Genomic DNA, 15,052 nt, shown 5'->3' on the forward strand with positions numbered 1-15,052 from the left:
GTAAAATAAGGTGGCATAATTTTTTATGTGGTAAAAATAAAACAGTGGAATCCTTTACTCTAATTACTGTTGCCAATTTGATATTCTTTTCAAACTATTCTGCATACTCATTTTTCTTCCCTGACTTTTTTATTTGAGAAAATTTTAAATCTACAGAGATGTTGAAAGACCAGTACAATTAACACTCTTATAATCTTTAGCTTGATTCACCGAATGTTGGCATTTTGCCATATTTGCCAAACTATTTGAAAGTTGTAGGTATCATGATATTTCTTCTTCACTTGCCCAAGTATTTATTCTGAAGAGTAATGGCATTCTTTTACATAACCAATACCAGTATCAAAACTAAGAAAGTTAATATTAATCCGGTACTATCATCAAATATATAGTTCATATTTAAATTTTTTGGATTATCCCTGAAATGTCTTATGGACCTTTTTTTTTTTAATTCCAGTACCAGAGCCAATCAAGACTTACACATTATATTTGATTGCTAAACTTCTTTAGTCACTTTATTTTTCCTGACATTGTCTTTTTGGGAGGAAATCTGTATCTGTTTTCACATGAAGTATTCTACATCCTGGATTCGTGTGTTTGTTTTCTCATGACTAGATTTAGGTTAAATATTTTTGGCAAGGGGACATTGTGGATGATCATGTGTATTTCTTATTGTAAAACATGAGGTGGCAAGTACATTCGGATTGTTCCATTATTGGTTTTTCTAATTAGAACATGGCTAAGGTGGAGTCTGCCAGCCCTCCACATTGTAAGGAACATGTTCCCCTTTATAATTAATAAGTAACCTATGTGGTAATATTTTAACACTGTGAATATTCTGTTCTTTAACAGCTTTTTATCTAGTGATTTTGGTAACCATTGATGCTATTTGTTTGAATTATTATAAAAGTATACTACAAAGTCTTATTGTCATTCCTATCCTTTCCACTCTCTTCCCACTCAACCTTATAGGTAACCATATTTATTAGTTTCTGGCTCATTCTTTATGTGTTTCTTCTTGCAAATATAGGCAAATTTGTATATATGTATATTTCCCTTTCTTTCTTACAGAAAAAATAGCATATTATATATGCCTTTTTGTGCCTTGCTTTTTTTTTCAAATAACATTATATCCTGGAAATCATTTCATATTCATAGGCATCTTTTTTAATATTATTATTATTATTGCTATTTTTTAAATGCCTGTATAGTTCTCCACTGTATGGTGTACCATTTGTTCAGCCTTCTTTGGATGGCCATCATTTGTGGAGGTAGAGTTTTGGTGTAAATTCCTATAAATGTGACTGCAAGGTCCGGGAGTAAATGCATATGTGCTTGTATTAGGTGTTGTCAAATTTCTCTTTATATGGATGGTACAGAATTACTTTAAAAAGGTACTATTTGTTAATTATATGACTCTAACTTAAATCTTCCTTTGGAACTATTAAGCTATGGGTTCTGATAGCTCTGTTTTATTTTTGCTTTTGTGTTTTGTTTTGCCTTCACTTAACCTAAACCAATTGTTTGAACCAAATTAACTTGTTTACTTTTGTGAATTAAACTTAACTTCTTGCAGTCAATGTAACAGTTTTTAACAATTACTAAATCTTTTATTTTTATCTTAATACTTAGTCCACAGCAAAGTATTTCATTACCGGTTATAAAGTCTAAATTATTTTTTAGCCCTTTCTTTAACTATTTGAAAAGTCATATAAATACTATTCTGGAGTTAGTATTAGATATCTTTATAAATTGGGGGAAATTTTTGAGGATAGTTGAGTCAAACCATCTCCACTCTCCGTGAGGCAACAACTTCTCTATAACAAGTGTTTTAAAAGCATCTTTGGATAATTAAATAAAATATACACAAAGTTTTTTTAAAAAACTTCTGGAAGGATGTTATCTAATTGGGCACATTAAGTTTTCAATGCTGAGTTTTGAGCTAACTAAAATTGATTATAAAGAATATGTATGTATAATCTTTAGAAAATGTGGAACAAGAACTTTGTCCTAGATATAGCAAAGTTCGATAGGGGAAATTGGTTAGGATAAATATAAGTTTATCCAGTCAACTCTGAAATTATATGGAAGAGAAACAATAATTTCTTTCTGTCAAGAAATTACCAGCTTATGTTGCCTATTAAATATCTTTAAGTAAATATTATAGACCCAGTAGAAAATGATGAGGACCATAGCAAAACATTTCAACAATAATATGTGTTGGGCATTTACTATATGGCAGGCACCATGCTAAGCACTTTATATTTTCATTTGATTTTTAAAATAATCCTCCAAAAAGGGAGATTGGTATTTACTTCACATATTCTAATTTAGAGACAGGAAATACTCTGGCTGGTTTCTTTCCATTCTGAAATTCCATGGGTTTTTTTTCCCCCTCATTAGCATTGGATATAATTTTGAAAGATACTCAATATAAAAAATTTAAAACTACTTCATTTTGATCACTAAAAATAAATAATTTAAAAATCTTTACTATGATTTCCAAAGCTATATGCATAGATTTGTAGTATGGATGAGGAAGATATTGCTTTGTTTTACTGAAAATCTTGGCTCTCTAGTACCCAGGGAAATTTATTATTTTGGATAGGAAAATATTCTGATTTTAATCTTTTACATGTTAACTTTATTGTTATGGCAGTTCTTCTAAAGGGTAATTCTCTACTTCCCTACTAATATCTAAACTGTGCGTTAGAAAGCTGTAAAAGGCAAATGTAGATTTAAGTAGTATATAGCACATAGATTTACGTGACAGTGTACACAACACATATACAAATACATAAGCAAAAGAACGTGAATACTCCAAATTTCTAAATTGTTGGTTGAGTTCCTTCAGGTGGCAAACTCTTCAACAGAGAGAGAAAGAGTAGAAATACCTGAATTTACCTTCCAGGGCAATGATAATGATATAGGTGGCTTCTCTGATTACAGAGATATCTTTTCTTCTCTGTAGTCACCGCTCTGGGTGCCTTGTTTTAACAAAGGGTCTGTTAGTCTGCTACTCCACTCTGCTTCCATTTATGCTTCCAGTTTCCAGTTTCCACTAACTTCTGCGGTCTGCTTCTTATGTTATCTGTTCTTCCCCTCCTCTTAACTCCTCCTCATTTTCTATTTACCATACCTTCTCCTATGGAGAGCTATGGTGAAGAGCTTTCGCTCTTTTGTGGGAAAAATGGCATTCCTACAAAAGGCATTGGTCAGCTTGCCAAACTGAAAGGTAGGGACAGTGTGATTGGCTGATCATCATAGTGTTTGTTTGATCTTGTTACTGAAATAAACAAACAAGAAACCCTTAGGATACTTTTCCTGGTGTAAAAGTAACACCTATTTATTGTGTTAAATTTAGAAGGTATAGAAAATAGAAATCATTTGTAAACTGTGGTTACTTTTATGGCATATTCCTGTATTTTAAAATTATTCTTTTTCTGTCTATGTATGTATACCTGTAGAAACAAAATTGTGATCTACTAATTATACTCTATTATAACCCTTTTTTTCACTTAAGAATATATTATGTGCATTTTTATATGTATAAGTATTTCTAAAAATGAATTTAAATTTAGCAAAGACTTTTAAAATTGCCTTCATAATCAGAGTTTAACAAGAAGCCCCCAAATTCAGAAAGGCTGGATGTTGGCTAGATTTGGAATTAGTATTAGTTGGTTCATTATAATAATAGCTAATATTTATTGAATATTTACTATGTGTCAGACACTGTATTAAATACTTACAGGTGATCTGCTTTCATGCTTATAACATTGGTTTTACTCAGTACCTTACATGGTTTATCTAAAATAATTCTTACAACAAGCCATTGAAGCAGGAGCTATCATTTTTTGTTATGTATCATTATGTTACAATAGAAGAAACAGAAACACATTTTCTCCCAGTTCAGGTAGCTCGTTAGTGGCAGAGTCAAGAGTGGAGGCCAGGCAGTCTTGATTTCAGTAGGCACTTCTATAAACAACCTGCTCTCCTCTTAGGTCTAGGCACTGGGAAGTGCTTTACATATGTTTTCTTAGATTCTATTTTGAATTTTAGAATTAATGGAGGGTTCTGTCTACTGAATTAACTTTAGTGAGTGTAATGTAAATGTTGGTATATACATATAAAGTGTTCAAGAATGAATTTATGCTGCCATATACTGCCAGATACTGAAGAATTCAGATCTTTCTGGTATTTTCCATATTTTTTTGGTATGTTCCATATCTTAATAGTGGATATAAGTTAGTATTTTATACAGTTTTCTTATACTTTCCAATGATTTGGTCTGACTTCTTACCAGATGTATCTTATAAAGGGCCTAGCAAAGAACTCATTCTAAGAGAATGAGTACCTTCTACATGTCAGACACTGTTCTTGATGCTGTGGATACAGCAGTGAACCAAAGGGGGGAAAATAGTGTCTTGTGAAATAAATGAGTTTCTATTTTATTACATAGAATAGGCTTTACTTGAGATATTCCCAAACATACCTTATAAATTTGATTAATAACCATCTAGATTTTTTTGCACGATGTGCTGGCTGACAAATTTTATCTCATTTATTTAGATTTAGTCCTCAAAATAAAATCTGTTGAGTTCAGTAATATCTCTATTTTACAGATGTGAAAGCTCAAATAAGTGATTGATCCTAAATTATATTGCTGATAAATGGCAGGTTTAGGATTTAAATTTAAATCATTTTATTCCAAACCTAGGAATTTTTCATAATGCTTTTTTTGTCAACATTCTTAGATTTTCAGTTCTTAAAAAAAACAATTAAGATATGGGTTCTGGCCCCAAGTATTCTTTGTGAAGCTGCAATACAGGATATTGGTAAAGAATGCAGATTCTCATCCATATTATTCAGATTCTGTCCCCCCAACCCCCATTTACTATGTGACCTTGTACAAGTAGCTTAACCTCTTTGTACTTATTTATCTGTAAAATGGGAATGATAACCACCTACCTCACTTGATTGTCATGAGGATCAAAATATCTGTATCTATACATAGCTGATAACTGTATTTATATATAATGAATAAATGAGTAAAATAGAACAGAGCTGAGCTCATAAATAAGTACTAGCACCCAGAATTTGAAATATTCTTATTTATTTTATTCCTTAAAGATTCTCCCCCACCCAGGACCACCCCCCCATTAAATGTGTGTATATAGAGAGAATAAAGTTTCGATGGCCATGTCTTTTACTTAAAGGTATACAGTATTTAAAAGTTGTCATTTTTAGGTCAATGATTTTTCAAGTTTCTGTTATTTGAATTTTATTCAGTGCTGCAGGTGGAGAAATTTTCAATCTGTGTTTACCTGAGTTGGCTGAAATGGTCTCTGAAAATGACATTATCAGACTCATTAAACAAATACTTGAAGGAGTTTATTATCTACATCAGAATAACATTGTACACCTTGATTTAAAGGTAATGTAATGTGATTTTAAGTAACACTACATCTCTGTTCCTTCTCTGCTCTTGCTTTGCACAATTAATTGCAGGCTGGTATTGAGAGGAAACAACAGTCAGATCATGCTTGTCTAGACTGCACATTTGCTACATGGACTAATTCTGTATTGGCAGAGAGAAGACTGCATGTGTGAGCAGCTCAGATTAATCACTGGGCTCTTAAAAACCATCATTACTATATGTTCTAATCCTACCATCATGTCACTCCATCCCACTCTTACTGCCACATCCTGGACCTTTCTATCTTATAAAACTGTCTATCTCTAAAATACTTAATTTTGATCTCCATCTTGAAGGTAACCTTCTAGTCCTCACTCCTTTGCTCCCATTATACTCATTCATCTTTCCCTTGAGGCTTTCAGTCTTTTGGCTTCTCCTTTCCCCCCACCGCCCCCAGACCATTCAGGCCCCTTCCCAATCCCTGAGATACCACTTCAGCCTCTCATGTTACTATCCTTTCTCCTTATCCTTCCTCTTCAGCCATACAAGGACGTTAAAATCTGGATCAAACTGTCTCTTATTGTTTGAACATTGGACTCTTTTCTTCCTGGACAATTTCCCTTTCATTTACCCCACGACGCCTCTTTCTATCTCATGTAGAAACCTGGGAATGGTCAGACCCAGAACCATCACAGTGTATTGAACCATTATGTTCCTGGAAATATATGCATTTTTATTCCTTCAGCCTTCTGTCATGCTATTCCCCAGAACACTTTTCTAACTGGCATAGTTCTATTTATCCTTTAAGGTTCAGCTTAAGCATCATCTCTACTGCAAAGGTTTGTTGGACTTTCTAATGGGCAGAATTAAGTAGTCTTTACTACTGAGTATTCTATCTCTCATAATCAATTAATCTATGTACCTATCTTTTTTATTCAAACAAAGAAGCCTCTTGGAGTATATTTTTTACTTTATTTATCATTGAATATATAGCTTCTCCTAAGTAGTAGTTCAGTAAGTGTTCGATGGATGACTCAATAAAATGTTTAATAGCTAAACTATAAGTTCCACTTAATTTACCTCTGATCTGAGATTAGTATTCTTTTATTGTTTTGTATTACTTATCATTGTTTTGTTGTGCTTTGTTAGCCACAGAATATATTACTGAGCAGCATATACCCTCTTGGGGACATAAAAATTGTAGATTTTGGAATGTCTCGAAAAATAGGGAATGCATGTGAACTTCGGGAAATCATGGGAACACCAGAATACTTGGGTAAGAATTTCCTTTTACTTTCTATACCATCTTGAAATGTATTAACTAAATGATATCTGTATAGAACTATATTTTAGGGTGTATAATTCCAGGATATATTTGGCTCAAATATTTTAGTGCATTGAAATTTGCTTATGACACATTTAAATGGACTGTAGCGAATTGAGACATTCACAACAATTTACAGGACAGTGGACATATAAGTTAAAAGTTTAATGTTTGTGTGTAAAAGCTTTGTACATAGAGAAAAATAGGTAAAAGGGAAGTTAGGGAGCAGGAAAAAATGGAAAAAGAGGAAAACAGAAGCAAATGTTACTGCGTTTGAAGCCTGTTTCATAGGGGTGTCAAAAAGAACCTATAATTAGATAATCTAGGAATAGTGTACTAAATCAACAAATAAGATCATGCAGATGAACGATTTTTTAACTTGTATGAAGAAGTACATAAAGTATTTTAATTTATAGTAACAAGTTTTTTACATTTTTTTGTTGTTGCTCATATTGATAGTCCCATGCAGGCACTGAAAAGATACAAGTAAACAGAACAAGTGCTACTCAGCTAGGCAGCTGACTTTCCCAAAATGAAAAGCAAAGCAAATTACTAACTTTTGAATGCTAATAGAGGCCACCATGTCCTAGAATAATGATTGTAATTGTAGATAAAACAGCTCACAGATGTATGTGAAAAGGTGGTAGGTGGTGCAATGGAGGCTGACAACATATGTGACTCAAAGGCTTTAACAAAATTGTTAAGCTTTAAGAAACAATCTCTCTTTGGAAAAATTATGAAACCATACTGTGAAACAAAAAAGTTATTCAATCATGGATCCTAGTTTGGACTCTACTAATTTGAAATTTATGGTAATGTTTAGAAAGTATAGACAATTTATGTTGCACCTTTTAAAAAATGTTTTTGGCGGGGGAGGAGACAGTGGAAAATTAATTGCTTAGGAAACTAGGTTTTCTGTAGTTTAAGGGGATATTTAATCTACTTGAAAATCTAAAGCACTTCCATGAAGCTTAATTTGCTCATAATGTCATTGTAAATGCATATGATTCTATTTACCCTGGGAAGAAAAACTTAAATCAGTCTAATAAAATAACTCAAACTAATTCCTAACAGAGTGATAAAACTTAAACTATAAAAAGATTCTAGCTTCTAACATTTTACTTCTTCATAATTGTTTCTCCTGAGATTAATCTCAATGGTTAAAAAAATACTACATAGCTACTGGTTACTTCAAGAATATAATTGGTGCTTTTGAACCATCTGGTTCTATAATTTTCTCAACATTAGATATGTTTAAATGTCTAATCACTGGATAATTAATACTATGCTAAATTTCTACTGATCATATTGGTAGTTCTTTAAAATTAAATCCAGTTTAATATAAAGTAATTTTCACATTTTTAAATTTGTCAGTATTGAATTTTATTTTCTCTTTCAGCTCCAGAAATCCTGAACTATGATCCTATTACCACAGCAACAGACATGTGGTAAGATTTTGTTAATCACTTGAATGCCTTTATTAAAAGCTGGTTAGTATATATTCTAGGGTTCTTTGGTTCCAGAAGTAAATAATAAAGCTTTCTTTAAAAGATTTTATTCAAGTGTCATTATTATGCCACAGGAAAACATTTACCTGTTCATTCTTTTTAATAACACTCTGGCTGTGAGCCAAAGGTGCAGGAATAAATAGGAAAATCCCTTTCCTGGAGGAAGACCGCTTCTGGTAAAAGAACAAAATAGCCACAGTACTGTGATACGTGTTCTATAAAAAAGATAAAATGCTATTTAATAAGCATGGGGGAATTAGCAGACAAGCACCAGTTGGGAGACATCTGGTCTAGGTCTAGGAGAACTAGGGAAGGTATTTGCTCAGCAGAAAAATGAGGTCAGAGCCATGCAAAAGTTTAGTTTTATGAGAGTATATTTCTCAGGTATTGTGAGTTTGTGTGGCTGACACAGAGAGAATGTCATAGAGTAGAACTGGCATTGATACTGGAACTTCATTTGGGACCACAGTGGAAGACTGACTCCGTAAGGCCAAGTAGAAGAGTTTAGACTTATTCCCTGTGTCCTATGTTTGGGACTGTAATGGATTTGCCAAGAAAAAAGGGTCCTGTGGCTAAATAATTGGGTGAAATAGGTACTATATGTATTGTCTTTTTCTGGTTCCTGAACACAGGAGTTGTCATTAACATATTTACGGTTCTAAACGTTTTGCAATTAAAAAAAAATCTGCCTGCCCAATATTGTGCTTTACCAAACCTGCAGATTCTGTTTGCATGGTATCCTGTTTATGTCTCACAGACCATTACTGTGTCATTGGACACCATTTGGGAAATGCTGCTCAGGGCAGCTTTGTGTACTTGATAACATAGGTATCTGTGTGAAGGGCAGACTGTAGATATAATGATATATATTTAATACATCATATTTATAATTATATAACACACATGTGCATTCCCTCATATTATTTTTCTGTGAGGCAAACTTTGAGATAACATAATTATTTCAGTTTAGTAGTATACCGTAGGAACTTTGAAAAGCAATTTAAAATCTGTAGTTTAACTGTACAAGTTTTGAGGACGGGGATATGTTGAGAATCAATTTGACTTTATATAGGTGTTTTAAGATTAGCACACATTTTAAGTTCCCATCTTCTCCCCTATTTGTTTTTTCAGGAACGTTGGTATAATAACATATATGTTGTTAACTCATACATCCCCATTTGTGGGAGAAGATAATCAAGAAACATACCTCAATATTTCCCAAGTTAATGTAGATTATTCAGAAGAAACTTTTTCTTCAGTTTCACAGCTGGCTACAGACTTCATCCAGAGCCTTTTAGTAAAAAATCCAGAGTAAGTAATAACATTAATTTGTTTAAATACTATTATAAAATGAATTATATGTGTGACTATTAAGGAAGATATACTCTAAAACAGTACAAAATTATTAGATGTATGCTCTCAAGTTTCAGGTAAAATGGGGAGAGAGGTGGTATGAGAGATCATTAAATAACAATCCGTAAGTTCAAACATAGACAATACAAAATATGTAACAGGAAGTCTTGAACTGAAGAGAAGATTTGGGTTATTTCTCTCTCAACCTGCTACTAATCCCTGAAATTCCCTAAAATAATTAGAAGTATAAGGTTTACAATACACATGGCTGCTTAAGATAAGACTTTGTTATGAATGATTTATAGTTAAATAACTACAGTTGTATAACAAGTCCAAATTACTGATTGTCAAATTTTTAAGGAGCAGATGCTCTTTGACCACCTACTAAAGAAGGGACATGAAACTATGTCTTAAGACTCTTACCTCATTCATTGGCAACTTCAAAGCAGGAAAAGAAAAAGCTGACCTCCTTTTTCTTTACCTGGATCAGCCCTATTTACTTTATTTATTTATTTGAATTTTATTGTATTTATTTTTTTATACAGCAGGTTCTTATTAGTTATCCATTTTATACATATTAGTGTATATATGTCAATCCCAATCTCCTATTTACTTTAAAACGGCCTGGCGGTACATAATGCAGAAGCTGTGATATAGTGCCTTGGGCTGGGATCCTGGTTGTGTTGCTTGTCAGGTCTTTTATCTCCTACAATTACTTAATCTCCTGGAGGACTCAGTTTCCTTATCTGTTTAAGAAAACAACCCTCAGAGGTTTGTTAATTATTTTATTGGCTTAACGCAAGTCTGAACAAACTTGCACTGGCTCTATTTTGAACATGAATGGTTATTTATTAGAAATAGCAATAATACTGTTTGTTTCTGGTTATAAACAGTATTTATTTTCCTAAATATTTTTTCATCTAGATTCTAAAATTTCTATAATAAGCACCTTAATTTTTATTATCAGGAAAAAATGAACAATAAAATCAAAGACTAAGGAAACCTACGTTCTGATAGTAATGGTGGGTGTGTTAAGGTTGGAGTTGAGTATAAATAGGTGTTTTCCTTCCTTTTGAAATATTGTGATATTTGACCATATTGCTTTCACAAGCAAAAACAAAATTTAAAAACTAAAAATGTTGGATAAACGTCATTGAAGAATAGCCTTGGTTTTCAAGATTTAACAGTTAACTGCTTTTTAAGAACACAAAATAATAATAGAGATTATAAATTACATATATTTTCCTTCAAAGGGTTTGTAAACCCAGGAGTCTTTATAATTTTACTAATTTTTATTTGTGAGCCTAAAATACGTTCCCAGTTTTATGACTAGATAGTCTCATCCGTAAGCTCCATGATAAATTGAATTTTCAGCACGTCAGAATTAAACTCTAGGTACTCCACTTTTCCTATTATTATTCCCTTCTGTACTATAAGTATGTGTTATTTTCATAATAAATAAAAAATAAGTCTATAATATATTGAACTGCAGACATTTCCAACCTGAGTTTTGGTTCTCAATTTTCCCTTGGTGTTTTCATTCAAAGGAAAAGACCAACAGCCGAAATCTGCCTTTCTCATTCTTGGCTCCAGCAGTGGGACTTTGGAAACTTGTTTCACCCTGAAGAAACTTCCAGTTCCTCTCAAAGTCAGGATCATACAGTAAGGTCCTCTGAAGACAAGACTTCTAAACCCTCTTGTAATGGAACCTGCAGTGACCGAGAAGACAAAGAGAATATCCCAGAGGATAGCAGCATGGTGTCCAAAAGGTTCCGCTTTGATGACTCATTGCCCAATCCCCATGAACTTGTTTCAGATTTGCTCTGTTAGCACTTTTCTCTTTGACTCATTTGAACTGAATGTCGGATTTGAAATCCACTTCAGTGTGAGATTGTGGTTTATAGCTTCATATATGGCATGTTTATAGCTTCATATATGGCATGTTTATATTGTAAATGCACTTTAGCATAGAAGAATTTAGGGAAGTGTTTTAATGCTAAATTACTAGTTACTAGCATAATTTCATTTCCTGTACTGAGATATCAGCTCTCAAAGAAAATATTTAAATATGTGACAAAAAATAAAATTGTACATGTGAGTTTACATGTTAATGAAAGAATTCAAGTTCAAATGGATTTATTAAAATGTTTTACATATCAGGAAAAGTAACTTGGGTTATATTATGGTTGATGTAAACAGAACAAAATGAAGACATTTGAATTTAATAGATTCTCCAAGGTAAGTTCTATACCATGCCTCTACTGACAAAATTTTGTTTAGGATAACAATGTCAAGTTTATATAAGAATATACATTATTTTATAGATGCTCAAGAGATATTTTACACTTGAAAATGTTTTTCAATCATGGATATTTTGAAACTGCATAAGATTTCCATTACATATGGTCTGCTATATGAGACAGGTCCTTTAACCAGAGCAGAGGGGGGGTTAGAAACTAGATTAGGGATATTCTATACAAGTTGAAGCAGAGGAAAGAGCAGCATGGCATCATTTTTAACTCAGATGTCTTTTGCCCATTCTCAACATACGTCAGATTTAACAAGGTGTAAAAGATGGAGAATACAGGGTACAGAGGTGTAGAGGATTTTCATCCTCCAGAATCTCTAGAGTAGAAGATGCTTAGGTAAAACTGAGTATGCTCTGTTTTCAGTCAACCAAACATATTTATTAATTGAATGTAGAAGAAAGTGCTTACAGACTTATGCAACTTACAGAATTTTAGGTATCTTCTAACTCTTAGAATAGAAGCCAATTATTCAGAGTTCTAAAAGGATGCATAAAAAATATCATGGCACCAGTAGTACTATTAACACAGTGCCAGAGTCAGCAGTAGCAAGGTGGATATGCTCATAAAGCAGGATGACATCAAGCTCTTCTAAAGTTCTTGTGTAAAATTCCTAGTGAGTGAGGAGGCTTAGCAGGAGATCTGCATAGTGGCATTTAATGGTCTTTTGCTGGGGCCAGTGCAAGTCACAGTCTAGGGACAGCAGAATGTTTGATGGGTGGCCGGTGACTATGTTTGGTCCTAATTGGCCGGAGGCAGGGAAGATTTACTCCTTTTTGAGTAATCTTTGATGACTTTCCACCTGGAGACTATTAAAAACTCTGTTATGTTACCATGTTAAGATAACTGTAAATTCATGACCATGTTACTGTATCAAAAGAAATTAGGTTTTGTCAAAAGAAATCCTTTGGTTTTTTCCGTTTGAATTATATATTACTGTAAAAGCTTTGACTTCTTGAAACTTGGTAAGACTCCAAATAACTTAAAACTGTTTTTAATAATGGTCAGATCACTTTACTTGGGTAAATGAATTCTTTTTACATCCTCAGCATTTCTTAAAGGAAAAGTTATTTCTGTTCGTGTGTGTGTGTGTGTGTGTGTGTGTGTGCACGTGCACATGTGTATATGTATTTGTATAGGTGTATGTATATATGTATAGATAGATGAAATATGGTCCTTAGACAACTTTCTCTTAGAGATTCTTCCTTCTGGTATATTGTACTCAACTCAGGTGCCAAAGGATCTCATCTTAAGACATGTAAATATACATTTAACTTCTTTAAGAAGTAATTTATCGGTTCAATAAACTAATCATTGCGGAAGCTAAATTGGGCTTTCGTGTATCTAAAACTGATGAGTTTTTTCTAAATTGTTGTTGCCCATTTATTTGCCTTCAGTATTAAGCTAATGCAGGTAAAGCTTAGTAAGAAAGTCATTGGAGAAAGAAATTATTATTCTGACAAAAGACCATATTATATTTTTAACTTTCCAGAGGAATTATGCCATACTAAAAAGCAAAAATCAAGAAATGTTCGAATTTTGAATTATAAACTGTTTCTTAAAAAAAATATTTTATACGAGTTTTCTTTTATTCTGAGAAATCTTTAAATAGTTTATCTCCTTCCCCTTAGTTAATAGAATACACAGAGTTGTAAATTTCCATACCTTTTTTTTCCTACCAATTTTTATTGTAAAAAAGCAACTAGTAGGTTATGCAAACAGTATGAAAATTCAGTTTTTTCATAAAGGTGAATTTAACTATTTTCTCTGATTGAAATATGAAAATAAACCAATTTTTAGAGAGAACTTATTAACAAATAACTCAATTCTTATTTTTTTCCTCCCAAGATTGAAAACAAGAGGTGAATAGATGTCAGTAACACATCTGAAGATTAATGTTAAATTGTGGTGAGTTTATAAAGTTTAATTTGCTTTTCGGATAGGAGCCCTGTATAGATGGGATTAAAAAGATGAGGTATAGGTGACAATCATAAGTCTCATTTTAACTTTTTTCCCCCACAGTAAATTTAACCTAACTCTAAGCAGTAAAATTATAATGACACTTTAAAGAAGTAAGCAGTACCTGTTCTCCAGTCAGTAATGAGATGAGGCACCTGTACCAGAATATAAATCAACACATTGCTTCCTTTATCAAGAAAGTCTTGTTATAAAAAAATGTCGGCCAATTAGTAACAAAATAGATTTTCATTCTGGCACAAGTTCTTTCTTTCATTTTGGATGAGTCACGAATCGTTCATAGACCATATTTTGAATAGGCTTGCTTTAAGCAACATTTATAACTGTTGGTATTTTATAACTGTTTACATTTCCTCTGTTTATTTTTGAATTTTCCGTTGATATCTGACTTGGAAACTTGTCCTTATTCATTGTTGTGTAAACAAGTGTACTTTAATTTCATATTGTATTAAAATTAAGTTATCTGACTTCCAATTTGGGGAATTATTATCAGTTTATAGTTTTATAAAAGTTTAAAGAACTTTAAACTCAAGTATAAATTTCACACAAATTACAACTGCTGTCCATCTTAACTTTTATTCAATAATCATGTTGCTTAAGGCATATTGACCTACATTGTTATGAATACTCTAGTAAAAAAACAAATTACATCTACTTAATTATCCTTTTGGTTAAGGATTAAAAAGCACTTTTCTAAATTTGTGGTTGTCTTTGTTTTAAAGTATTTCTAAATTTGTTACCTCCTTGCCTGGAGGCTCTCTAGCCTTTGACACACGTCATCTTTGAACTCCCTTTCCAATACAGGTATGTTTATTAGATCCTTTCTGCTGGAAAAAACACAAGTTTGGAAACAGGAAGGTCTGTTCACTTCGTGTAAGTAATAACAGATACTTTTAGAAAATGTCAATGCATGGCAGTGCACTGTGTGTTGCATAAAGATGAATAAAATCACCATGTAGAAAGCATGAAGTGTGATGAGAGAGAAATGGTGTGCAGACTTGACAATTGAATTTGTAGGAAGGAGACATTCATAAAAAGTTGGAACTTTTTCTCAATTGTGCGTGCTTTTCTTTCAGGTTCCATATCTTATTTTTCTGGCACATAGGTACTCCCCAATTTTTTTTTCTTTTTTTTTTTGAATTTTATTTTATTTATCTTTTTATACAGCAGG

General features: G+C 32.5%; 1 protein-coding gene across 1 annotated transcript in view; it reads left to right on the forward strand.

Annotated features, from left to right (window-relative positions):
- The window catches only part of STK17B (serine/threonine kinase 17b), a 32,004-nt gene extending 17,425 nt beyond the window's left edge, over positions 1-14,579 (forward strand). The window contains exons 4-8 of the mRNA XM_067741148.1: positions 5,287-5,431; positions 6,563-6,689; positions 8,137-8,185; positions 9,377-9,556; positions 11,146-14,579. Coding sequence (XP_067597249.1) covers positions 5,287-5,431; positions 6,563-6,689; positions 8,137-8,185; positions 9,377-9,556; positions 11,146-11,428 — 784 coding nt within the window. The 3' untranslated portion in view covers positions 11,429-14,579. The remainder of the gene's footprint in view (positions 1-5,286; positions 5,432-6,562; positions 6,690-8,136; positions 8,186-9,376; positions 9,557-11,145) is intronic.
- The last annotated feature ends 473 nt before the right edge of the window (positions 14,580-15,052 follow it).

The sequence above is a fragment of the Pseudorca crassidens genome, chromosome 6 (assembly GCF_039906515.1).
Source record: "Pseudorca crassidens isolate mPseCra1 chromosome 6, mPseCra1.hap1, whole genome shotgun sequence".
Classification (NCBI taxonomy): domain Eukaryota; kingdom Metazoa; phylum Chordata; class Mammalia; order Artiodactyla; family Delphinidae; genus Pseudorca; species Pseudorca crassidens.